This window comes from Oculina patagonica, chromosome 2 (genome assembly GCF_052425735.1).
Source record: "Oculina patagonica isolate OP01 chromosome 2, crgOcupat, whole genome shotgun sequence".
In the NCBI taxonomy this organism is placed as follows: Eukaryota; Metazoa; Cnidaria; class Anthozoa; order Scleractinia; family Oculinidae; genus Oculina; species Oculina patagonica.
This window is the reverse complement of record NC_135759.1, coordinates 2,196,300-2,221,271: the sequence shown is the minus strand read 5'-3', so window position 1 is coordinate 2,221,271 and position 24,972 is coordinate 2,196,300. Positions and strand designations below refer to the sequence as shown.

Sequence of the window (24,972 nt, the reverse complement as noted above, 5' to 3'; positions counted from 1 at the left end):
TATTAAGTTTTGCCAAACACTCGCTATGAAACTTAATGTTTGTAAAGAAATTACTTCTATCGGTCTAACTGACAAAACCAAAGCTTCATTGCAACCAAATGTCTCCCGGGCATTATAATCTAAAGTTCCAAGCAAACGAGATTAACTTTGAAAACTGTTCAGCCCAGCAATATTTCAAAAACCCAGATCGCAATCTGTTTCAATCTTCTTCACTTTTGGCCATCCGTACCTTCTTTTGTATTTGATGTGTTATATTGAATATTCCTTCACTGTTTTATGCGGTTATTTTTATATTTCAACGAATTTGATGATCATTCCCATGCCTAAATTTGGCTAGAATCCGTTACACAGTTCCTTTAATTTTACTGAGCCTAAGAATACCGTTTCGTTTTACCGGGGACTTTGTTGTAACGGGCATCCACAGTCTTCAGAGTGACGTGGCCGCTGTGTTGACATGTTGCTCTTCCACTTTGTCTTCTCTCTCAGTTTTGTCCATGTTAACTCCCTCTACGCGTCTTCGACGGCAAAATGAAATTATATTAATCACAAAATTTAAAGCGCTTAATGAACATACACACACCGTCACTGGCAACGCATACCAGGTGTCGGAATACCCTGAGCTGAAATAAAACAATAAGATCATTACAAGGTTTTCTACCGCGGCCAGTATTTTCAAAGGAACGTGAATTTTCCTGAAAAGTTTGCGACACTCTTCGTCGACACAATCCGAAAATGATGCATCCTTTAGCCAGTAGAGAACGCTGTAAATTATTAATATCAATGCTAAGAAACACAGGTTTATGATAATTGCAAGTTTGCCGGCAGTAGCTACTCCACTCATACACGATAACTTAGCGTTGAAAAGTACCATCACAAATACTATGGCAAAATGAGACATATATACCATAAAAATCCACCACTTGTAGCTGACAATGAAAAAAGTGATGGCAAATAAACGACTGCTGAAGATAAATAAGTTAACTGCAAAGCGTAAAACTTTGTGTTTCAAGCTAAGTAAGCCGAACGGAGTCTCCTCTGCATAAAAGAGTTCCTCGTTCACTGTAAACGCCCACACTAAACACAGAAAAGATATCGGCAGTGAAATTATTTGAATTATCTCGATCTGTTTCTCCTGAACAGTCATGGCGTACAGCTGTAAAATGAACTGAGGAGCAGACTCAAACAATGCTTCCACGTAGGTAGCCATTCCGCTATATACAATTAATTTTTCTTCGCTATTTAGAGAGTCGTCTTGACGTAAATCAGGCACTGTGTCCGAATTGATCCCATCGCCGCGCCAAAGTTGCTTAAAGTTCTTCAGGCATAAAATAAACACTCTTACATTCGCCCAGGCAGCAGAAAAAGGGTGAAAACTGCATAAACAAGAGCCCTGAGAACTCTCTCCAAATCCACATCGGTCAGCCGAGGACAAAACGCGAAAGTAAATAAGCTGAATTATCAGTAGTAGCAGACCGGGCAAAATAACAAAAGTGAGTCCTACACCAAACCATATCGCATGATCCGTGCGGTAAAATTCCATCACCATGAGTATATCTGTAATCGGGTCAGCAAAGCTCAGAATACTTGCAAAAAGATAAAGAAATGTGCTGTACCATTTTACACCATCTAGCACTTTCATTTTGGCACGTTTTCGCCACTTTCAATAATAAGATGTCTCCGCGAATGATTTTCTTGAATAAATATGAGTTAATTAGAGAAATAGTTTCGCTTGGCAACGCCGGTGAATAAAAGGAAAGAATTCAGGCCACTTTTTGCCGTATACTAAAGACCACTAAATAATTTAATGTGTGAGGATTGTAGAAAATTAATTATTTAGTGTTCCAAGAATCAATGTTATAAAACAATAAATTCGCTAAACTAAAGAGCAAAAAATATAACAGTTGTTGAGAGAATTTTAAAATAATTATCAGAAAGCTTTCCCCTGCTTATTCCCTATTGTTGTGAATGGTTTCTTTTTTATTTATTAGCTGTAAAGTTGATACAATCTAACAAATCTAGAAGAAGGAAAACTTGTATTTGTCACAGAAAACAAACACAACATCCACACAAAATTATTCACATTTTATTAGCTTGTCTAATAATTCGTGTTTTGCCGAAGATCTTTCAAAGATCGTCCAATCGAAATTGAATATAGTTTTCTGAATATTTACAGTATTATTATACCCCCAGAAGATGATCGAGCTATAACAGATGGATTTGAGACAAGTTGATAATCCGGGTTTCCAGGTCCACAAATCCGGACCCGAGTCCTAGTATTTACATTGCATAACTAAACAAAACGAGCCTAAAGACTCGTAGTCAGCTGATGATCAAAATGGCGGACACTGTTTCATCGCTTGGCTATCCGAAGTTTTCCCTCAATGAATCGCGATTTGACCAGGTAATATTCTTCTTTTCCTACACCAGCAAATGCTATAGATAAGATTTGTTATAAAGAAATCGCTGCCATTTCGAAATCGCTCGATCTTCACTTACGCGAGCTGAACAATTCTTTGATTATGTTGCTAAACTTTTTGTGATGCTTGTGAAATCGCCCCTAATATGTAGACCCTATGTGTAAAGCGCCCCTATATGTATGGTAACGTTACCAACCCTAGTGCCTATTTTGTCTTGTTCACTAAGACCACATACCTGGGAAGATATAAACGCTGCCTTGATGTCACAGACCCTAGAACTTTGTTTGTTAGTGAGGTAAGTTCATCTGATTATTTCCAATTTGTTGAAGGTTCGAAGCTGCAAGCAAGGTACATGTACTACGACACAGGATTTTTCCATCACATTTGACATGCAAACTGGCCGTTTGAGCCTCAAGAAATCGTATGTTAGACGTTTGTGTACGTACAGTTTCATTTCATTTGCAGAGGAAACTTGAAGAATCCATAAAGCTACTGAAGCAATTTGAAAATGCGACATTACCACAAGGAACTACAGACAGAAAGGTATAAATGTCAACATCCCGTTCATGTCCCATGGGGGAGAGGGAGGGGGCTACTCCCTACAGAGGGCTATACAGTGAGTGGTCAATAAGCGGTACATTTCATTGTTTTCATTTTTTGCCAAATTTATTCAGTAACTTGCACGTTTTCAAAACTTTCGTACACAATATTACTAGACTCATTATTTCTGTTCAGAGTCATTGCGGTGAACTCTTGATAATTCTTTTTACTCTTCAAGTATGTTTGTAACCCAGCAGGGGGAGGTACTCCCCCAAAAAACCTATACAGGTATGTGCCGCCAAACAGGGTCATGCATGCATGGTTTTGGGCTCCCGATCTAGAACAGGTTATCAATTTTTGAGACGATTCCTAGAACGGGGTATGATATTTCAAAGGCTTGAAAGTTTCAAGCTATCAGCAGCCACAATGGGGTGTTAAAAAATTGACCTGTTCCTAGAATGGGGTATCATTTTGAATGCAATTTCTTTCTAAAATGGGGTGCTACTTTGTGGACCTGGGCAGCACATACCCACCCGAAACATACCCAAGTACCCACCCCCTCCCCCAAGTATTTTATAAGGGGGCAGTGGGCTGAGAGCCTGAGAGTTGTAGGACACCTGACTTGAAATCCAGACGTTCCAGGTTCAAGTCCTGTTCTGACCACTGCCTGGAGTTGTTTCATTTTTGACCCAAGTTCAACTCCTCGGCCACACTTCTTATAACTAACTGGTTCCCCTCCTGCCAGTTGCGATTTCTAACCTTGTTATGATTTATTTGTAGTATTTTTTTCTAATGTTTCAATGCTCGACTCTATTAGCACTTGTGCTAAATCAGCTGCCAAGGGTAAACAGATGTCTTTTTTGTCACCGCCTTTCATCCATACATTATATAACCTGTCTAGTTATATATATTCTGGATTAATGCAAATATGTACAAAATATATTTTTTTTGCATAGTCAATATTTTCTCTTTTCTGCAGTCTGTATTTTCAAGCTGACCACAATCTGAAATGATCCAGCATTGATTTAATGTTTGTTGTCTTTTTTTTCTTGTATGCACAACTTCAAAGCTATGGGAGGCAAGAAAAATCAAGGAGGTAAGTATTAAACAACCTTGAGAAAATTTAGAATTGATTTCTTTGCATGGAACTCTCCAGTGTGCAAAAAAGCCAAAGAGAGAATAATTTAGACCCACCCTCCCTCCTTTCACACACCATCAAGGCTTCCTACATCCCATTCACATGTCATAAATCAATGCCTTAACAGGAAAAAGAAGCTGTTTTGTACTGATCTACAACCATCATCAAAAGTGTTGGCACGATTACCAAAATAATTCCTTGTCTCCCCCTCCCCTTCTCAATGTTGAGCTCCCGGACATATTGCACAGACAATCCTTAGCCCCAATGGGTTCAACATTGAAAGGGGGGGAGGGGAACCTCGTAAAATGTTTGCATGTGTCATTGAGAAAGTTTAAGCGTCAAGTATCTGCATTGTTATTTTTTTAGCGTAAGCGTTCCAACTACTTCTGTCTATGGTTGTAGCTCAAGCACAGATAAAGAAGTCTGGAAAATTCAATGTGTTCAGAACTTGCCTGCTTGACTATAGTTACAAATACAAGGAGAGCGGATCACATCACGCCATGATGATGATGATGATGATGAAGGATTTATTGTTTGCTATTTCCTGTTCTGTTTGCAGGCCATCATTCATCCAGACACAGGCAGAAAGGTCTTGATGCCATTTAGAATGTCAGGTAAGTTTATAGAGATTAGTAAAAATAATTAATAATTAATAATTGGCAAGATGGGCATAATTACTTTCTCGTTAGTTTATGTTTTATGGCAAGCCATTTTCTCGTCTCTTTTGCAGGATATGTTCCTTTTGGGACAGTAACGGTATGTCTAAATGCTTACATTCTTTTAGCTAATTTAGAAGTAATATACCAAACATGAGAGACAGTGTTTCATTGGGATATTCAAACACCCAGAAGAGAGTTGAAAATACGACGTACAGCGGAGTATTTTTGACAAAATTCGAGGTGTTTGTCGGGGTGTTTGTATAGTCAATGAAACACTGTCTTGAGTGTTTGATAAATCTTCTTAATTGAAACAAAAACTTTGGAGTACGTAAACAGAGAAATAAAATTGTAAAAATCTATGCTAATTAAGACCAGGTATCCAAACCTCCTTCAGGGTTATGATTTTCTTTGTTTTAACTTGGTAAATTTTTAATAAGTTTGAGAAGTAAACTTGAACAAACCAATTGTCTTTATTTTTGGCATCAATATACCAGTAAATGTTGCGTTAACCAGGGGGATAAGGGAAACACTGCCATACAGGCTTTTACAGGGCTTGAAAAAAGACACTGCCTTCTAGTAGTCCGGGACGAGTAGATTTCTCTGCTGGGCAAGTAACTCATGCTTATGCTCACTCACTTGATGAGCTAGAACCCAGGCAAGTCATATGCGGAGTAAACTGAAAAGAAGATAAACTGAGACCAACAAGCAACTGCCCATGGCAAGCCAAAATTTGAGAACTGGAATTTGAGTTTTTTTTTAAGTCTCTAAACCCCCATAATTCTAAATATAAGCTCATTTTATAACTAAAATTTTAAGGCCAAATGTTAAAGCGCAGTTAATGGGATGAAATGCTCATGGTCCCTGTTGGGTCGTTACTGTTTATTTTGAATTTGTGTAATGAAATGAAATGGTCCTTTTCGTCTTTCTTGTCTTGAAAGGACAATAGCAATGTGCCCTTGGGGACCATTATTTTCATTCCAGTCAGGCTGCTACCTTACTCGGTCAGCTGTCATTAACCTTTTTTAGGTTGCAGCTCGTTACGCCTATTCCATATTTAAGCAATCTAAATCGTTCTCCTTTTGGAAAAATTTTCAAACTGAATTTTTCTGTGTAAATTATATTCTTTAGGTTGTAGGAATGCTATTACCAGCACCGTCTCTGAGGACTGTTATATTTTGGCAGGTATGTTTGTTACAAAATGAATCACTGCTCTCTTGGATAAAAAAAATGGGAAAGATATATCCATCATCAAGTCCTGAAAGCTAGTTTGAAATAGAGGGAATCCTCGAGCCAAGTGGCGCATACTGCTGGAGCTTATCCTTGTTTCGATAGCATTAAGCGGTTAGGAATATTTCTACTCCCCCCTAGATGGGATGCTACTCCATCGCAGTGTACCCCCCAGCATTATGTCGCCGGTATCCATTTATACACCTGGGTGGAGAGAAGCACTATGAGAGTAAAGTGTCTTGCCCAAGAACACAACACAGTTATCCCAGCCAGGGCTTGAACCTGGATTGTTCGATCCGGAGTCCTGCACGCTAACCATTTGGCCACCTCGGCTCCCTAGTTGGAAATGTTTGTGAATAAATCTCCCAAAAAGAAGTCAAACTTGTAATGTTATGCAATTCTGGTCAGATGCCCTTCCACCATCTTGAAGGTACAAGGAGGGGCGTAGCCAGCTTTTTGAAGTGCTGTAGGCCTGGCCAACCGTTTTGTGAGGGGTAGTGGTGGAGGGGGGGGGGGGGGGTCCACCAGGATAGGTTTAAAGGTCAAGATCCTAAGAAATTCTTTCTTTTCCGTTCCGACTTTTTGATGATTCTGCGTGTATTTCAATAGCTGTAAAATCTAACATAACTTTCATGACATGGAATTGTGCCAACTTTCTCTCATTTGTAAAATAATTTCACCGGTTGAAAGAAAGCTTATCACTGACTGAAATTTCACATGGAAACAAAGATTTTGGCTAATTTGAAGGTATAGAGACCAGAAGAGTCGGCTGGGCTTTTCAGTGAGCCAGCTTAGTTATTTCTTAGCTACATCCTTGTATCACTTTTGCTGATTGACTCATTAAAATCTATCTTATAATCAACCAAGGTTATATTAAAACATATTTTATTTCTACCAAAAAGCTAGTAAGACTGACTCCACTTTACTTTTTGAATGTTGCAGTGGATGAATCAGAGTCACAATGCAGCAGTGAACTACTCCAACAGAAATGCAAGCAAGGTTAAAAAAAATTGTATTTGTTCTTTTAATTACATTCACACAGATGCCAATTTATCAATTTCAGCAAGCGTGCAAAGTACTCTTTTGCAAATGCCTTTTTTGTCCATTGTTTTTTGTTAAGTTATACCTGTACTGGACATAACATTTGATCACATTTCGAAGTTAAGGTTTTTTGAGTGATTGGGTAACGAATCCCTGAATGAAATTTCAAATTACTTATTAATTTACAAAATAGTGCTTCCCTTAGTAAAAAATAGACATGGGGGTGGGGTGGGGGGTGGGGGTACTCCCATATATAAGCTCTATATGGGTATGTGCCGCTGTGAAGGGTATGGTTTTCAAGCAGTTTAGTGTGGGATAGGGTAATAAACAGGGAGTTTTGGTCTAGAATAGGGTATCATTTCAAGGGGAAACTGATCGCTAATATCAGAAAAAAAACTTATTTCATAGTTCAAATATGATTGTAATGCATATATAGACTCTTACAAAAACCTGAAAAGAATTCAAAATGTTTACTGAGGCAAGTATCTTGATTCGCCTGTTACTATATAGCTACGGCCATGGCTATGGACATTGGGTTACGTTTCGCTATCCAATTCTCCAAAATAAAATTTGAGTATTCAAGAGTTTCTCCCCTTAAGAAATCTACCTACTGTTCTGTTAATAATGCTATCTCTTTATTAGGGGAATTGTTCACTTTCCCGAATTTCTTCGATCAATGCTATCCAGAGTTTCCACAAACATGTCCACATAAAAAGTTAAAAAATTACTTGCTGAGTATATCGGTTACCAAAGTAAAATGAAAGCTATTCACAAGAAATATCATACTTTGTTTCGATTAGTTGACTGGACAGTCAAGCATGCAGAAGTCCTAAAGTTTTTTGTTAAACGCCCGGGGAGATTAGCAACAGATTCGGTAATCGAACTCAATCGAACACCAATCGTTCGATTGGGTTCGGTAATCGAAAATAATCGAACTCACAATAAAATTTGGTCAATCGAACTCAATCGAACGTTCGATTACCGAACAGTGAACAATCGAACTCAATCGAACGTTCGATTACCGAACAACCAACAATCGAACTCAATCGAACGTTCGATTACCGAACTCCTGTTTGTTTGTACTGCGTACATATTGTACTGTGCACCGTTCCCCTAATCCTCTTGGCGATTCACCATACCCCGGGATAGGACGATTGTCTGCACAATAGCCACGGGCACACCAGTCTGCCAAGTGGTTGGGAGAAATTTTGCCAAATGTGTGTTCTTCACATATTGAACACAACTACCTGTGTTGCAGTGAATGAAATGGTGCAACTTCTGTTCGAGTGTAACGGTGAAAAGCAGGACAGAAACCATATCCTTCCTTCTAATATAGAAATGTAAACAATAGTGCATTTCAGTTATTTTACCGTCGTTTTGTTCTCTTCTACCAAATATATTTTACTAAACATTGACATTCAGTTCGATATTTGGACGTTTTTATATTTATTCCATTCAATAAAAGTTGATTTTGATTAGTCCTGCGTGATTTACTTATCAAGAGAAAGATTCCGAACAAAATCGAACCCGATTGAGTTCAAATTACCGAATCTGTTGCTAATCTCCCCGGGAGATTAGCAACAGACCCAAGGGGTACTCGAGATTTGAAGTGACGGGGATTATCAAAGGATTTTTTGGGCTTTGAAATTTTCGATTCCGGGATTTTTTGGTAGGAAAATTTGGCAATTATTTTTTGGGTGGCTTTATTTAAGTAGGGATTTTGGAGGTATTCAAAACAATCTGACTTGATGAATAAACCAACACGAGCGTTCAATTTCTTATATTTTTCTTTGTGTTATACCATTCCTCCTTTCTGGAAATTAAAGGGTCAGAAATTCGGCATGGGATTTTTTGGGGGTTAATGTTTGGTACACGTTTTTGGGGGGTTTTTGTTGGAAGCCCTAGGGACTTTTTTGGGTCTTGATATTTGCCCCTATTCGATCATCCCCGCCACTTGAAATCCCGAGTACCCGCCTGGGGCGACAAATCTCTCAGTATCTCTTTATCTCTTTAGAGAACTTAGAGCTCGTACCCTCACATAGATCAGGTGTGAAGGTCACTGACCTATGTGAAGCAACGAGTGGCAACTGAGAATAGCTAATTCCTGTCCAGATCTCAAATTAACGTAAAAGTAACAATACTTGATAAATGGTTTTAAACAATGTTGCTATATTTGTAACGAATCCAATACAAACAGTCCGGGCCATTGTCAGACATGAGTATATCTAGTAACTTCACATTTCATTGCTCACATCCAAATTTACGGAAAAATCATCGAAAATCCTTGATCGTCGAGTAGGTAAACCTACAGAGAATGATTGGTGGTACTCAGGACTGATTCAAGGATCTTGTGTAATTTTAAAGGGACTATGTCACAGATTTTAGCCAAATTTTGGCATGGGAAATGACAATCAAATTCGGTGAAATACAAACATAAGCTCTTAAAACAGTGAAGGAACATTTCAATTACACAGCAAATACAAAAGAAGGTACGGATGGCCGAAAATGATGAAGATTGAGAAATGGATTGCGTTTTTGGTTTCTGAAATATTGTTGGGCTGAAGAGTTTTCTTGAAACCCGGGGGGGGGGGGGGGTACTCAACAAAGTTTTGTACGGGGAGGCTCCGCCCCGAGCTCCTACCCCTTACCCTTTTATATACCATTTTGCCAGAAATTGTACCCCTTTCGTATACCTTTTCATGAAAAAAGGTATCCCTTTCATATACCTGAAAGTCATGGCATAGACTTAAAACACAACGTTTTCTATTCATTTTCAAGTAGCGCTTCATAAACTGAAATTATACAGCCATAACTTGCATCTGCTCGAAATATTTTTATTAAAAGTCCCTTTCAAAAACCTTAATGACTGATTTCCATACCCTTTCGTATACCTAAACTTGTGAAATCCCTACCCTTTCATATACCTGAAGCCTGAAAAAGGTACCCCTTTCGGGCGGAGCCTCCCCGTATAGGCCATTATAGGGAGTACCCCCCCGGGTCTTGAAAAGTTAATCTCGTTTGCTTGCATCTTTAAATTATAACGTCCGGAAAACACATTTGGTTGCAATGAAGCTATGGTTTTGTCATTTAGTTTCATAGAAGTAATTTCTTTGCAAACATTTAGTTTCATAGCAAGCATTTGGAAAAACTTAATACAATAAACTTAACTCAGCCGAGACACGGTCCCTTTAACGTAAATGTTAATTGTGCCACAATGGGATGTGCTGCTGAAACATGTCTCTGTTATATTTTCGTGTATGTGAAGATGTTGTGATTTTGTCACAGCTATACATTTCCTTCGTGAGTTCGACTTAAACGTTTTGACAACGTTCAGCGTTAATACGCTTTTGAACAACGGGCCAATTATTCCAAATGGTCACATGATTAAAACCTTGCCCACGTATTGGACTACCAGATATAGCGCAACCTGACCATGGCTCAGAATGACAAAGGAAATATTACCCTAACCTAGGATACATTACTTATTAAACCATCCTGGTGAAGACCAATATATGAAACCACTTGAAAAACGTTTTGGATTTTAAAATCACTAAACAAAAAGTTTAAATTAAATTTCTTACGTATTCTGTGCGAACTCATTACTACTTTAAAAAAGCAGTTTATGCCAGAAAAAAAGAGGTTGAAATCTAAATGTTTTGCTATACTTTACAAATCTACGACTGCATGAATCTAATTATTGAAAAAAAAAAAAACTATTTTAAAATAACCGTGCTTCTCTTTCTTGGTTTCCTTCCAAACGTAAATCCGAGAAAAAGCAAAAACTTTGAAGAAAAACATGATCGGCTAAGCTCAACCATCAGCGGGGCTTGTGATTGCTTGGCAGTGTCACACGTAGGTTATTGTTCCATTATTAGTTTCTTATCAGAAGCACAGTAGAAAGGAAACACGAACTATTGAAGAAAGGATATGTCAACTTCAAGACAGTTTATGTTCCTTGGTAGTCTTTGAGTACTTCCCCCTGTAACTGCTCAGTTTCCGCTTCTGCAAAAGAAAACACACATATTAAGTGAGTGGGCATACCTTACATTAGTTAATCTCATTTGTTATTTTTCTATGTTTTTCTTTTATTTATTTATTTATTTTGAGTGCTTGTGCAATTTTTGTGGAAACAGATCGCATAGTATTTCGGGTCGTGGCCACTGCTTTGCTGGAAGAGTGAAAACACCCATTTTTTAACAGAAACTCAGATAAGGATTTTCAATTTCTTACAAAAATATCACAAGCTTAACCTCTCTTTTTTGCGAGTGTATTACTATACGAAAAAAACACAAACCTCGTTACACAAAAAGAGGGAAAACGACTTGTCTCTAAAGTACGTAGTTGTTAAACTATTGAACTATTGATCAGGCCACACTTACACATACTTCTATCGAATTCGAAAATAGGCTAAAATACTTAAAACCTCCAACTCTTGGAACATTATCCGCTAATACACCAGGGCAGCGTTTGTCATTTCCAAGAAAACTTTTTAAGTTGCAAGTAGAGAAAAAAAGATGCACAGCGATAATCAAATGGGATTAATAGTGTTTAAGGTTTAAAAGATATTTTACTTACAGCGTGGCAACATCCAGAGTGACGTCATCGCCAATGAGTACAAACGGAGCCCAGTACCTCACGGCATTAAACTTTTCTGACTCTCGGAGACATTTCATAGCCCGGTTAAGAGACACACTGGCGCTGTTTCCGACACTCATGTGTTGGTAGAAGCGTTTCATGAACTCCATGGTTGCCTCGTCATCAATTGCCCAGAGTGACACCAGAACAGATCGAGCATCAGCTCCCAGGAAAGCGCGAGCAATACCGACCGCTCCCTCGGCCTTGACCGGTCCTTGACCACTATGACAGCAACTTAGCACAACAAGCTTTGCTCGAAGCCGAACAGCTTGCACGTCAGCTATTTTCAACATGTAATCGTTCTCTTCTAGAATCACACCCTTCCGTGCTGGGTTTGAAGGAGACAAAGCAATTTCACCAGTTTCCTGATTTCCATGTGCTGCTATGTGTACCAAAGCAACAGAAGTAATCCTTTTAAGTACTTCCTCTTTAGTAGCTTCTTTTCCCGTTAGAGGCGCGGTGTTTAGAATCTCGCCAATCTTCTCTACTTCCTCTTTGGCATGTGGCAACTGCGGCATTTTGGGGTCTCCGAAGATGTTTGTGATTTCTTCCAAACATGGATCTCCCACAAGCAACGCTCCAGTCCTACTGTGGTAGCTCTCATCACATTCTTTGAGCAGCTTTAAACTTGTCAGCGAGGGAACTATCCGGATTCTGATAGATTCACTGAGGTATCTCGTATCTTCATCGACAAGCGCAGCAAAAGGAGTAAGGCATAGTGGACCATCAGGGACAATGATTACTTCTTCACTTTTTAGCATGCTTCTAATGGGCCCAAATATACTTCGGTACAAAAGCTGCAAGGAATTGTTCTCGCAGTATGACGACTGTGCTGTTTGACCAGATACATTGCTGGGTGGCAATGTCTCTCTCGCCTTATCCAAAGAACGCCCACAAATGTGATTTTCCTTCAAAGCATCTTTCCGTAACCTCTCTATAAGGGAAACGGCATTTCCATGTTCTGTGAGCTTTAATCTAAACTGAATATCGTTTCCTTGGCAGATGACCCATAAATTGATCTTGTTACCCTCAAGTGCTACAAAAACTGTCTGAGTAGACATAGAGCTTCCTTCGTTTGAAATTGTTTCTTTCACACCGCAAAACTCAGACGAAAGGGATTCAAGGCCATAACATTTTTTCATAAGATCAATCAAGGCCTGTGCTCGTCCTTGCTCAGCGGCACACAAAGCTTCATCTGTCTTTGAAAGGCTTACTAGAGTTTTCCATAAAGCGGTGTAAGAATGATGCTTTATATCTCGGAAGTTTACTTTCCACGCATCTTCGTCTTGAAGAAGATCTCTCACGTTGTTGTACGCTTTTACACTGGAACGATAAAAATCCAGAGCCTCGTGCAAACAACATGACAAACATCCTAGCCAAAAACATGCACATCCTTCTCCACACCTGTCTCCTACTTCTTTGGCAATGTTAAGGTGTTGCTTGAGGTATTCTGTGCTCACTTCCAAATCCCCTAAACGTTGATAAGCAGCGGCAAGTTGACAATACACTATTCCTTCTCCATTCTTGTCTCCTACTTCTTTCGCAATCTTCAGAGATTGTAGACAGTACTCGATGCATCCTACCACATCACCAAGACCTTTGCGAACTTCGCCAAGACAGCTATACGCAAGTCCTTCCAAAGCCTTATTTCCCGTTTTTTTTCCTAATTTCAAGACTTCGTTTACCGTACTGAGTGGCTTGTTTGAAATTACGGAGACCTAGATAAGCATTGCCAAGATTGCCGTAGGCACATCCTTCTCCAGCCCTGTAACCCACTTCTTTGGCAATGCTAAGATGTTCCTTGTGGTACTCTATGGCTTGTTTGAAATCACCGAGACCTTGATAAGCATTTCCAAGATTGCCGTAGGCGTGTCCTTCTCCAGCCCTGTCCCGCACTTCTTTGGCAATGCTAAGGTGTTCCTTGTGGTACTCTATGGCTTGTTTGAAATCACCGAGACCTTTATAAGCATTGCCAAGATTGCCATGGGCACTTCCTTCTCCAGCCCTGTCACCCACTTCTTTTTCAATGCTAAGATCTTTTTCGTGGTACTCTATGGCTTGTTTGAAATCACCAAGACCTTGATAAGCATTGCCAAAATTGCCGTAGGCACGTCCTTCTCCAGCCCTGTCTCCCACTTCTTTGGCAATGCTAAGATGTTCGTTGTGGTACTCTATGGCTTGTTTGAAATCACCAAGACCTTGATCCAAAATTGCCGTAGGCCGCTCCTTCTCCAGCCTTGTCACCCACTTCTTTGGCAATGCTAAGATCTTCCTTGTGGTACTCTATGGCTTGTTTGAAATCACCCTGACCTTGATAAACACAGCCAAGATTGCAGTAGGCACGTCCTTCTCCAGCCCTGTCACCCAATTATTTGGCAATGCTAAGATCTTCCTTGTGGTGCTCTATGGCTTGTTTGAAATCACAGAGACCACGATAAGCATTGCCAAGATTGCCGAAGGCACATCCTTCTCCAGCCCTGTCTCCCACTTTTTTCGCAATGCCAAGATGTTGCAGGAAGCGATCGAGAGCCGATTTCCCTTGTCCCATTTCTGTGTGAATTACAGTAAAGAATTTAAATGTTAAGGTGAGTATTCTCTAAACCGATTTTGTACTGAATCACTTCTTCCTTTCTCGAAAGTGAGTCGCGCCATCAATCTCCAGCTCCAGCTACTCAAATAACAAAGTACGAAAAAGGAAGCAAAATTACGACTATCTTGATAAAGCTCAAGCACCTAACCTAGACCTCATCGAAAAAGGCACTGTTTGAAAACCAGAAATTTGGCGATGAATACTCGACCGTCAGAGAAGGAAAAAGTCATGTCCTAAATATTCGTATGGATTTTTTTTATTACTGATCGACTCTTACTAGGTTGTGTGCTTTTTTATTAGAGAACGCATTTTTGTGATGATTTGTCTGTGCTGTCGTCTGCTAATCCGCTAACCCAGTAAGCCGCTACAATGCAAACTTTAATAGTGATCAATTAATTAATTACTATTAATTTTTATTAATTGATTTATAACTTATCAATAACTTAATGATTTTTGTGAAAGGACTGGGGAGCACCTGACAGTACACGTCTGGGTACACGTAGTATCACTGATATTTGATCATTTTATGATTAGGCCGAAAACAATCTGCTAACTGATCCAAACATTGAACCTGAAGAAGGCTGGTTTGAAGGCTTCAGGTACCTGAAGAAGGCTGGTTTGGCCAGCCGAAATATAGTACATAGCTAATTTCATCATTCTACGTTGTATCGGTCTCTGCTTTTTAATTTCAGTTTTCTATATGTCTAACCGATTAGATCACTATTGATCCAACGTATACCGGTAGGAGATAGTAGACGGTTGCTTGCTTGAACATTTAATAATCTATTCAAGGGCGGATCCAGGGTTTTTCTTAGGAGGGTGTGCACCATTAAGGAATGGAGTAACGTAATTGACTTTTTTTGCAGAGTACTTGTTGTATTTTAATAGATCCGCCCCTGCTATTATTGGTAAGCTACCATGAACTACTCACTCACCTTCAAGTAAATGTAGTTCAGCAAAATGTAGCAGCTATCTCTTTGCTTTCTTCCTTTAACTGATGGAAATAAACATATTGTGTAAACATGGGGGACACGACATGATGCATACATGCAGATGTTATGGACCAACCGCTAGGTCCAGATAGAAATATCCTTCTTTTTCACTGATATGTCGAGGACGATTAATGAACAAAAAATTACCATTTTCAATGCCTTTTTTATCTGGACCGCACAAGCTTGTCAGTACGATTTTTATTATTTTTTTCATGATCAAATAACCAATTAGATTGTTTATCTGGATCGCGCGAGATAAGTAGAAAAAAGTAAATAAAACAACTCTTGTAGATATTGCATAAACAGGCTTTGTAAAATGATAAATAGTTTGACCGGGCTACATGCCTTAACCTGATGTATTTTAAAATTATTTTTAATTGTCTATTTTCCAGGCACATGTAGTATAGCCTGCGAGCAGGCTCTCTATTCGGGGGCAACGTGAATCTCTTTCTTCGAGTGCGCCGAAGGCGCGAGTTCTGCACTCGTGGCATCGCGCCTTCGGCGCTCTCGAAGAAAGAGATTCACGTTGCCCCCGAATAGAGAGCCTGCTCGCAGGCTACATGTAGTACCAACCTAATGTTTTGACTAGGCTAATGACAATCTGCCAACCAGTCCAAAATTTAAGCAAATCCTTTCTGAACCACAAGAAGAGTTGCTGACTTATTTTAAATCAAAAAAGAAGATCGTGAAAAAGTTCATAAGCAGGCCACTGGGATAAACGACTATTTAAAGAAACATCGTTTTGCACGCAACAGAGGTTTCATACTGATTAACTGCGAACTAACAAAGCTTCTGCTAAATTTTGCCTACTTTGATCTGTCCAACCTCAAAAATGTAATTTAATTTACCCGTGGAGTAATGTTTTACCCTTGCATGCATTCTAACTATCATTTATAAGTTTCTAAATCTGATTTTTACATAAACAATTTGCCCGGGCTTTCGGCTTTCTGTATAACTTTCGACTTGTTCTATCATGTGAACTTTCCAGTCGAAAAGAAATGAAACGCGTTTTATAAATAAACTTTTTTTTTTCCAATTTTTTTGATTGTGACTCACTATAATAAATTTTTTTTGTTCACTTGTACCTTTGAATTCGAAGTCTTTCTTGTAGCTCCTCAAAAAGCTAAGCAGCGATCCGTGTTCTCAAGTCCAAGTGGAATTTAGAACAGCGTCAGCTTTGATTCAACTTCATTTATAGTCTTGGCATTAAAGCTTGTTTTTTGGCATTTAGGTTTCAGATTTCAGTTTCGACATTTAGTTTCGGATTTCAGTTTTTACTGAATTTGCATTTCACCCAGTTTCGGCATTTAGTTTTTAGACGGACTTCCGTTTTTGGAAGTTGATTTTGAATTTTAGTTTTGACACGATTTTAAGTCTAATCAATAGAAAATAAGTTAACAATTCCAGATTTCAGTTCTGGGCACATAAGTCCACAAACCAAATCTTGAAGTATGTCTAAAATGCATTTTCTCAACACGTCCCCTCCACCCTCTGAGGGATAGTCGCCCGGTGCGAGTAATGCGACCGCTCTCTGCACATGACAAAATATCAAGAATTATTTGCAGCTCACAGAATAAGTACCATTTATTCGCCCAGTTCGCGTCTTATTTTAGCCGTGTCTTATATAAGCCGCCTCTTATTTTGCTCGTATAAATAGCCCTATTTCAGGCAGTTCGTTTTGAGAAATGAATGAGTATTTCTGAGATTGTAAACAAACAGAGTTTCCTTGCTTTTGTTTCATCTACAGCCGACACCAACAAGCAGGTTTCTAATGAGCTACTTTGGAGCTGTAACAAGCGCAGTCACAATTGCTGTAAGCTTTTATATCTTATATTCTCAACAATGATCAACATGCAATTTCTCCTTACAATACCGATACATTATCAAGCAGACGAGTAAGGAGAAAAGGAAAATGATCAACTGCTACCTTAACGTTGTTTACCTAGAATGACATAACGATGTTATTGTAAAACAAATTTCACTTAATTTTTTTAGCGTGGATCGATATTTAGCCATCCCTCGTTTAAAAATAAGTTTTTTAAAACTTATTTTTACAACTTAAATGTTGAATTGTTCTATAATGACACGAGCGTGGGACAAAGAAAAAATCTGTGTCCTCAACGGGAATCGAACCCATGGCCTTTTTTTGTTCTATGCTCGTGTCTTTGGACAACAATTCATCTTTATTATTTATCACCGAGCTTAAAATTTACCATCTTTATTATCTACTACACACTTGATGATTTCGACATTGCTGATCCTAGCAGTATGCAGGACGCGTGTCACACATCAACCTAGTAAATGGCCCAGCTCACAACGACAACTCGTAGCTCAGTTGGTTAGAGCGCCCAACCGGTATCTGGGAGGCCATGGGTTCGATTCCCGTCGGGGGACTCAGATTTTTTTCTTTGTCCCATGCTCGTGTCATTGTAGAACAATTCATCTTCATTATTTATCACCGAGCTTAAAATTTACCATCTTTATAATTTACTAAGCTTTTAGTTTTGGATGTTCTTTCCTTGCAGCTTGGCCTTACTACTCTTGTTAAAAGAGCAAAGATTTCCAATCCGTCCATCAAAGCTTTGCTTCAACGATTAGTCGCTTATCCTGCTACAGGTAAGGTTAACAGTAGCTTATCAATGGTTTTTTTTTTCTAACTTGCTAATTGGTCAAAAAAGCACGTGCGGCATTCTGTAACCAATCAGAGCAAAGTAAAAAAAGCATGCTTTTACTCAACCAATCAGGAACAAAAGTAGAAGTAGTCGTTACCTGGTTTACCACCATTTTCCCGCGCTTGGCAACCGGTGCGCTTTCGCTTTGAATTCTGATTGGTTCCTTGCCTTTTTTGGCGCGCTACGATTGGTCAGATTTTTCTGCTTCCCGCTCTATTTCCCGCGTTTGTAGAATGTAAAATTGCGGGAAAAGTCACTTGAAATGGGTTTTGGCCTTTCTTGGTCGCAATAAAAAACAGTAGGTTTGTTTGAGTGCTCTGTGTTTCAAATTCGGGTTTTCTACAGTTTAATTAAAAATATTCCCTCGTTTCCCCTCTCCTTTTAGCAACTGCAAACATCTGTAATGTAGTCCTGATGAGAAACCACGAGCTTTTTACGGGAATTGAAGTGAAAGACAAAGATGGTAATGTTGTGGGAACGTCGAAAATGGCGGCTCGAAAGGTAATTGCAATAAATGTCAGTAATCAATTGAATGCAAATACTGTACAATTTTGACAAGCGCTGAGCTTATATTTGTCTAAATTGTTTGTTTGTTTGGGCTAAATTTCGCGGGAGGCTTTTTCTTTTAGTTTTGCGTTTCTAAAATGTTTGGGTTTTATTTGGAAAAAATTTTGCGACTAAAATTTTTTGGTGCATTCAAGACACTGCATAGTACCCTGGGATAGTAAAACTGTTTAAATCTAACATAATGAAACAAAACAAGTTCGGAGGAGGCTTATTTTGCTTTTGTAATTTTGGGGGATGAAATTCCTCGTTATCAAGTAGGCGTGCATGTTAAGGCCCGTTTACACAGGCGATTTTTGTCGCGCAACTCAATGCAATTTTTTGTCGCGCCGAAGTTGCATCAAGTTTCGAACAGGTTCGAAACTCCTGCGATATCGCAGCGATTTTATCGCCGCTAGTTTTCACTCATCCAAACTCTCGGCGATTTCATGGCAATTTTGCATTTGCGAAGTTGCATGAAATCGCCACGATATAGCAGGAGACTTTATGCAACTTCGGCGCGACAAAAATCGCCTGTGTAAACGGGCCTTTACATTTCAAAAGTAATATTTATATCTTTCCCTGTGTATCTCTACTTACAGGCCGTGTTTGAAACAACTCTAACCCGAGTTGTTCTCCCGTTACCTGTTTTGGTTATTCCACCGTTTGCCATGCAGCTTTTAGAAAGGTAAGGCCGTTTGACTGAAATCGAAGGTAACTCAGCCGCGAGGAAACAATTGTTTTTCGCAAATCCTCGGAACGGTTTCCGAAGGAACTCGAAGAGTTTCCGATTCATATTGTCCAATCAGCACTAGCACGATCCTTCCGAACGTTATCGTCATCAGGTACGCCATAATACTTGGTGAAGCGCCGACCTGGTGATTTCGCGAAGACAGGATTCGTACTAGACCATTATTGAACTGGCAATGCGAAAAAGTTGCTTTTTTCGATATGCCTTAAGGCTCAGTAACGTCGTGTATGAACAGTAAACGGATCAAGTTAGCTGTGAGGTTTTTCAGTTTTAATTAGTATTAAGGCTGATTCACACGAAGGGTTTTTACCTCCCGGGTTATATACCCCAGGGGCACTCTGCTGAAGCAAAGCTTCTCCGTGTGTACCAACGAATTTATGGGTATAATTCATCCTCGGGAGCAGAATTTTCAACCCGCAAAAAGGACCACGATAAGATCCTGGGGCAAATTGAGCAAACTTAAAAATGGTCCTTCGTGTGTACTGTATGAGGGGTTTTGTTCCTGGGGTATGCCCCAGAAGAAAACCCCTCGTGTGTATTGGCCGTTACACTCAAGAGAATGGCGTAGCTAGCATTACGTCATTGCATTTTTCTTTTAACACAGGACTAAGTTCATGATGTCACGTCCGAGACTTCATCTCCCCGTCCAAGCGCTTGTTTGTGTCGCAGCTTTTGGCTTTGGTCTTCCTCTGGCGATCGCTCTTTTCCCTCAAACATCTGAGGTGAGAATGTGGTCCTTATAAAATTTAAAATTGACCGTATGAATTAAGGCCAGGCCAAACGGAGACGCAAGTTTTCAACTTGCGTCCACTTGCGTCTCTGTTCGGCCAAGACTTGCGTGCACTTTCGTTGACTTCCGATGACTTGCGTTCACTTGAGTCAAGATCAAATTTGCACGCAAGTCAACGCAAGTATTTCACCGTTTGGCCACTCAACGCAAGTCAACGCGCAAGTCTTGCTGTTTACTTCAAGAACTGAGTCGCAGCGCGCAGTAGCATTGAAATGGCTTTATTGACAACTTTCCTGCACTTACGTGTGAAATTGCGAGTCCGTTTGGCCAGCCAACGCAAGACTGTACGCAAGTTCAACTTGCAACTACTTGCGTCCACTTGCGTTACCGTTTGGCCAGGCCTTTACAATGTTGCGTAGGAAATGTCGGACTTAATGCTATGTTTACATTTGCGACGTTTTTCAAAAAAAACTGAACGACTTCGGTCTTTTACTGACCGAAAATTCTTCGTGAAGCACTCGGGCAATTTCCGACTTTTCTTATCCAATCAACTGAGAGAACAAGCAATCGAAAGCGCACCGAAAAGTTTGACGTCAGTATGACGTCATGGTGCTTAGCAACGGGAGAGAAAACAAGGAATGTTTTATTTTCATGGTTTGAGAACTTTAGTGTGTACTTTTTTTCCAGTTTAGCTTTGCTGTTTGTTTTTGTTATTTCAGGTTTCGCCGTCTGACCTAGAGCCTGAAATTCAAATGAAGACGAAAGAAACAAAGCTTTACTATAACAAAGGACTTTGAATTAATCAAGTTTTTCATGATTTGAATAAATAGTGTAATAATGTAATGCATCAGTCAATTCCAGCAGTGTCCATCCCCCCCCCCCCCCCGGGCTAACCCCCGGGAATTAGCATTTCTTTTAAAAAAAATTGGCAAATTCCCCGGTGTGGGGATGAAGGAACCGGGCAAATGCCCCGCTCCCGGGTTAATTGTTTTCAATCTCTCGATAGGTGATATAAGAATATAATACAAGTTGTTGCTTCTTAGCAATGAAAAAATATCTAAAATTGAGAAAATATACCTTTAAAAACATCCACGACCATCCACGAGCTTCTCTAGTCATTCGTGAACTAGCTAATCTGCAACGTAGTCCACGTCTTGGCCAATAAACGCCTCCATCACGAATATGCGACTCACTCCACGGTTTTGAAAGTACGTGTCAAATGCCCGGGGGTCAACCCGAGGTACCCAAATGCCCCACCCTCGGGACGGGCAACATTAGGAAATGCCCCGGGGTTGCCCGGGGGGGATGGGTACTGCTGGAATTGACTGAATCATAATAATCAATACACTTTGAAGGAGTGGGACCACAGTCGAAATTTTCCAACTCTCAGTAATATATAATCACAACTAGATTGTGTATATACTGTAAGTAAAAAAAAACTCTGCTCTTAGAGCTCTTAGAAATTGAAATACATTAACCTAAATGCAGTAGTCATTTTTCTGAGGGTAGTGGTGGGTTTTTAGTCAATTGTATTGTACAATTTATTCTTTTTCATATAAAGATATACCGTCCGTAAAATCTAGTCAAAAGTTAAATAAAATATGGCCAAGGGCCCGAATGCGAGCCTGCTGTCTTTGTTAAAGTTTTTGCCTCCAAATTTTAGCATGATCAGAGCTGAAACTAAAATGTGAATAGATGTATGCATTGAGTAAAAACTGGCAATGGTATATTGCAATTCCTGAGTTTTGATTGGTTAACAGGCAATGGTATATGAGCTCATATACCATTGACCACAAATATGGTAGCTAAAACGCGTCAACGAAAACAGCTGGGGAGCTCAACTATTGCAATTCTCTGAGCTCTATCATCTCATATCCAGCGCGCGCTCCTGGAATAATTGTTAAATATACAATTCAATATCTCGGTGAGTTGGCGAATTTTTGCAAATGTGGAATTTAAGGGTAGTTTTACAAATCTTTTTAGTAAAGAACGTGGTATTTTATCAATATGTGTAGTTTATTCAGTTTTTCTAATCCCTTTTTATTTACAACACCATTTTCGGGATAAAAATTTCTCTGATACAGAAGAAAAAAATGCACAAATGAAGCTCAAAAGCGGCCCATTTTCAGCCAAGTGGGGCGGCAGAAAGCTCGATTCGAGCTTAACAACGGAAAAGCTGAAAGTTTGCTGGGAATCTTCCAACGATTCAAGCCAGTTGTTTTGTTAAAACCCCTGAAAGTCTTTCGGTACCAGGGAGACAATGGTTGAACGCGCGTCCACTTCTCTTCGAGGAGACCTGGGAGAGTTCTCTCTTCTATGACGTAGTGGTCTGCGTCTGTCCCTCGGGTAATCCCGCTAAAACCAAAAGAATACATTTTAGATAGAGAGCTTTGACCGCAAAAGGCTCCGCTACATAGAAATCGGACTTGAGGATTTCTTTTTCTCCGGGCGTTATTAAGCAGGGGTTTCTAACGCTTAGAATGTGGACTCCGGATAGGAATGGCATGTTCTCGCCAGTGGCAGATTGATTACCGTATTTACTTGAATAAGCGCCGCATTTGGGACAAAAATGATAATAGAGCAGTTTTCAATTGAGTGTCGTAAACCAAAACCAAAGTAATTACTCTGGCCAATCAAAAAGGACACAGAAAATCCAGTGACAAATCAAACCTCGAAGCAAATTGGCTGAGGAAGTGGCGCGAGATTTTTAAACGAATCACTAAGCGTAGTGAATGCAAAACCAAAGCAAACGCAATTTACTTTCGACACTCAAGTGAAAACCACTCTAAGCGCCGGCAAAAATAAGCGCCGCACTCCCGATGCGGCGGTTATTCGAAGAATTTCGCTTTACTAAAAAAAAAAGCACTTCAAAGCAGCTTTAAAACCGCGTGATTGTTTTTTTTTTTAAAAAAAATGCCCATGAGTTTTTCTTTCCAAGATTCTTACAATAAGTAGTTTTGTTAATGTTGTGAAGGCTAGCGTCACTTCTCTGTTCAACAAGAGACAGATATACTGACAATCGAAATACGCTATTGCCGTTCAAATTTTAAATAAGCGCCGCCCTCGAATAAGCGCCGCACTTGAGGCGCGAAAATTTAATAAGCGTCGTGGCGCTTATTGGAGTAAATACGGTATCCAACGATATATTTTCCAAATCCTATCGTTTTTGTGCGCATATGGTCCATGCAAATAGGAGGACTACTGAAGACCTGTTTAATTGGTCTCCCAGAGTATCGTGACATATTTGTACTCGTTGAATGTGTTTCTTCTTCCTTACAGAGTGATATGAGATAAATTCCATCCATAGTTATAACTATGCTTTCACCTGCTTTCACAGTCGAACGGAAACGTATACGCGCGCTATAGTTAACTTCCCAATACATGCGGCCACGTTCCCCGCGTTACAAGCGGCCTATGTCACTTGTATGAGTGCATGCAATTTCGTGAACATTTTAAAAAGAAATAGTAAACTTGCTCTTCGTGCCTTGTGGAGTTACATAAGCACTTGGAATTTTTTTAAAAACACGTAAAAAGTGCGAGAAGCACTCGACAGCGCTTCATGCTTCTTTACGCACTGCTTTCGTGTTCTTAAAAATTTCCATGTGCTTATCAAAAGCAAATTCAATTCATAGCGCCTACCAAACAACTGTCGTTGTACTCTTCCTGTGAACTGTCCGAGTCGTTGTCGATATAATCGCCATAATCTTCATCTTCTGTGGCCCAAACATCGTCATCGGACGAGTAGTTGTCCTCGGCTCCATCCTCTGGGGGTATTTTATCATTATTGCAATGTTCCTTCTCTGTATTACTTTCAGTCTCTTTATGATTTGATCCAGAAGCTTTTTCAGTTTGAGGTTTGACTGCTTCGTCGTAAGAAGGCGGGGCATACTTCTTTAAATATGAAAAATAGAATTGTTACCTAAAGGTTTTACTTGCGACTACTTGCGTCGCTTTTTGCCCAGAACTTGCACGCACTTGCGCTCACTTTGGTCAAGATCAAATTTGCATTGCAAGTCGACGCACATTTTTTCACCGTTTAGCAACCTAATGCAAGTCATCGCAAGTGTTTTTGTTAGCGCAGTAGCATTGAAATGGCTTTTTGACATTTTGCCCGATGCATTTTCGATTAAACTTGAGGTCATTTGGCCACCAAATGCAAGTCTGTATGCAAGTTGAACTTGCGACTACTTGCGCCCCCGTTTAACCAGAGCTTTAAAGCGGGAAAAATCTCAAACTCCCCAAATCTCTTCTCCACTCCACCAACAAAAGTTAAAATGGGCAACTAGAGCGAGCCGGAAAATAATAGCGCGAGAAAAAAAATCGTAGACCGCGCTCGGCTTGCTAACTCCTCTAAGGAGCCTGTTCGCAAGAAAACACAAGAAAATTTTTAACACAACGTTGAAAATCCGTTTGACAATGTTGCTGGTTTTTGAAGGCAATACAAAGACCTGCAACATTGTGCCGCAACAAAATGCTGCGTTTAAAATTGTTCAGTACGAAATGTTACACGATGTTGATTCTTAACCCAACAAAGTTCGCGCGAAAGTCCGTTTTGAAGGCACTTTTGAACCAGTTAGACTAAATGTATACATTCTAAGCTGAGAAACCCAATGCAGATATATAATCATTTGAAAAAATAATCGGTAAACGTTTACCGAAGCATGCTATCTTACCGTTTTCGTGACTGATTGGACTGTTTGAGTCGTCGGAGCAACAAACTGACCACTATAAGTCTGGTAAAAATAATGTGTCCCATCAGGACCAACTGAATAATTGACCACGTTGCCATAAACAAGAGAAGAGGGTGAATTCTCCCCGGCAACCTGGACCCATTGTGGATTGAAGTAATACTGGCCGATATACGAATGATTTGGAACGTAACTCATGGTGATTTCACTCTCTGCTGTTTTAGCTGAGAAATGAACGTTGATTATACGCCGACGCATTCAAACAACTACCACTGCGTGCATACGACATCACAATCAACTCCAGAGCGCGCGGATGAATCGCGTCATTCGCGCGCGCGCTGCGTCGCAC

General features: G+C 39.8%; 4 protein-coding genes across 5 annotated transcripts; 1 reads left to right on the top strand and 3 right to left on the bottom strand.

Annotated features, from left to right (window-relative positions):
- On the bottom strand, positions 1-1,750 carry LOC144641697 (XK-related protein 6-like). Its single transcript, XM_078500730.1, has one exon. It carries the CDS (start codon positions 1,637-1,639, stop codon positions 428-430), a length of 1,212 nt encoding a protein of 403 aa, XP_078356856.1. The 5' UTR covers positions 1,640-1,750; the 3' UTR covers positions 1-427.
- A 517-nt stretch (positions 1,751-2,267) lies between these two features.
- On the top strand, positions 2,268-21,558 carry LOC144642602 (sideroflexin-5-like). The gene is made up of 15 exons (XM_078501608.1): positions 2,268-2,401; positions 2,644-2,712; positions 2,883-2,960; positions 4,027-4,053; positions 4,655-4,709; positions 4,826-4,851; positions 5,883-5,936; positions 6,924-6,980; positions 16,987-17,052; positions 17,765-17,855; positions 18,297-18,412; positions 19,057-19,142; positions 19,810-19,927; positions 20,655-20,779; positions 21,273-21,558. The coding sequence occupies exons 1-14, from the start codon at positions 2,327-2,329 to the stop codon at positions 20,730-20,732; spliced, it is 996 nt and encodes a 331-aa protein (XP_078357734.1). The 5' UTR covers positions 2,268-2,326; the 3' UTR covers positions 20,733-20,779; positions 21,273-21,558.
- LOC144641696 (tetratricopeptide repeat protein 28-like) lies at positions 10,885-12,884 on the bottom strand. Its single transcript, XM_078500729.1, has 2 exons — positions 11,598-12,884; positions 10,885-11,024 (listed from the first exon to the last, which is right to left on the bottom strand). Exons 1-2 carry the CDS (start codon positions 12,797-12,799, stop codon positions 11,012-11,014), a joined length of 1,215 nt encoding a protein of 404 aa, XP_078356855.1. The 5' UTR covers positions 12,800-12,884; the 3' UTR covers positions 10,885-11,011.
- A 374-nt stretch (positions 21,559-21,932) lies between the features above and the next one.
- On the bottom strand, positions 21,933-24,864 carry LOC144642621 (uncharacterized). 2 transcript variants are annotated; one of them, XM_078501642.1, is made up of 3 exons: positions 24,609-24,864; positions 23,575-23,826; positions 21,933-22,290 (listed from the first exon to the last, which is right to left on the bottom strand). In XM_078501642.1, exons 1-3 carry the CDS (start codon positions 24,819-24,821, stop codon positions 22,159-22,161), a joined length of 597 nt encoding a protein of 198 aa, XP_078357768.1. In that variant the 5' UTR covers positions 24,822-24,864; the 3' UTR covers positions 21,933-22,158. The 2 variants fall into 2 exon arrangements, with proteins under 2 accessions (XP_078357768.1, XP_078357769.1); XM_078501643.1 differs by having other exon boundaries at positions 23,575-23,823.
- Positions 24,865-24,972: the final 108 nt, after the last annotated feature.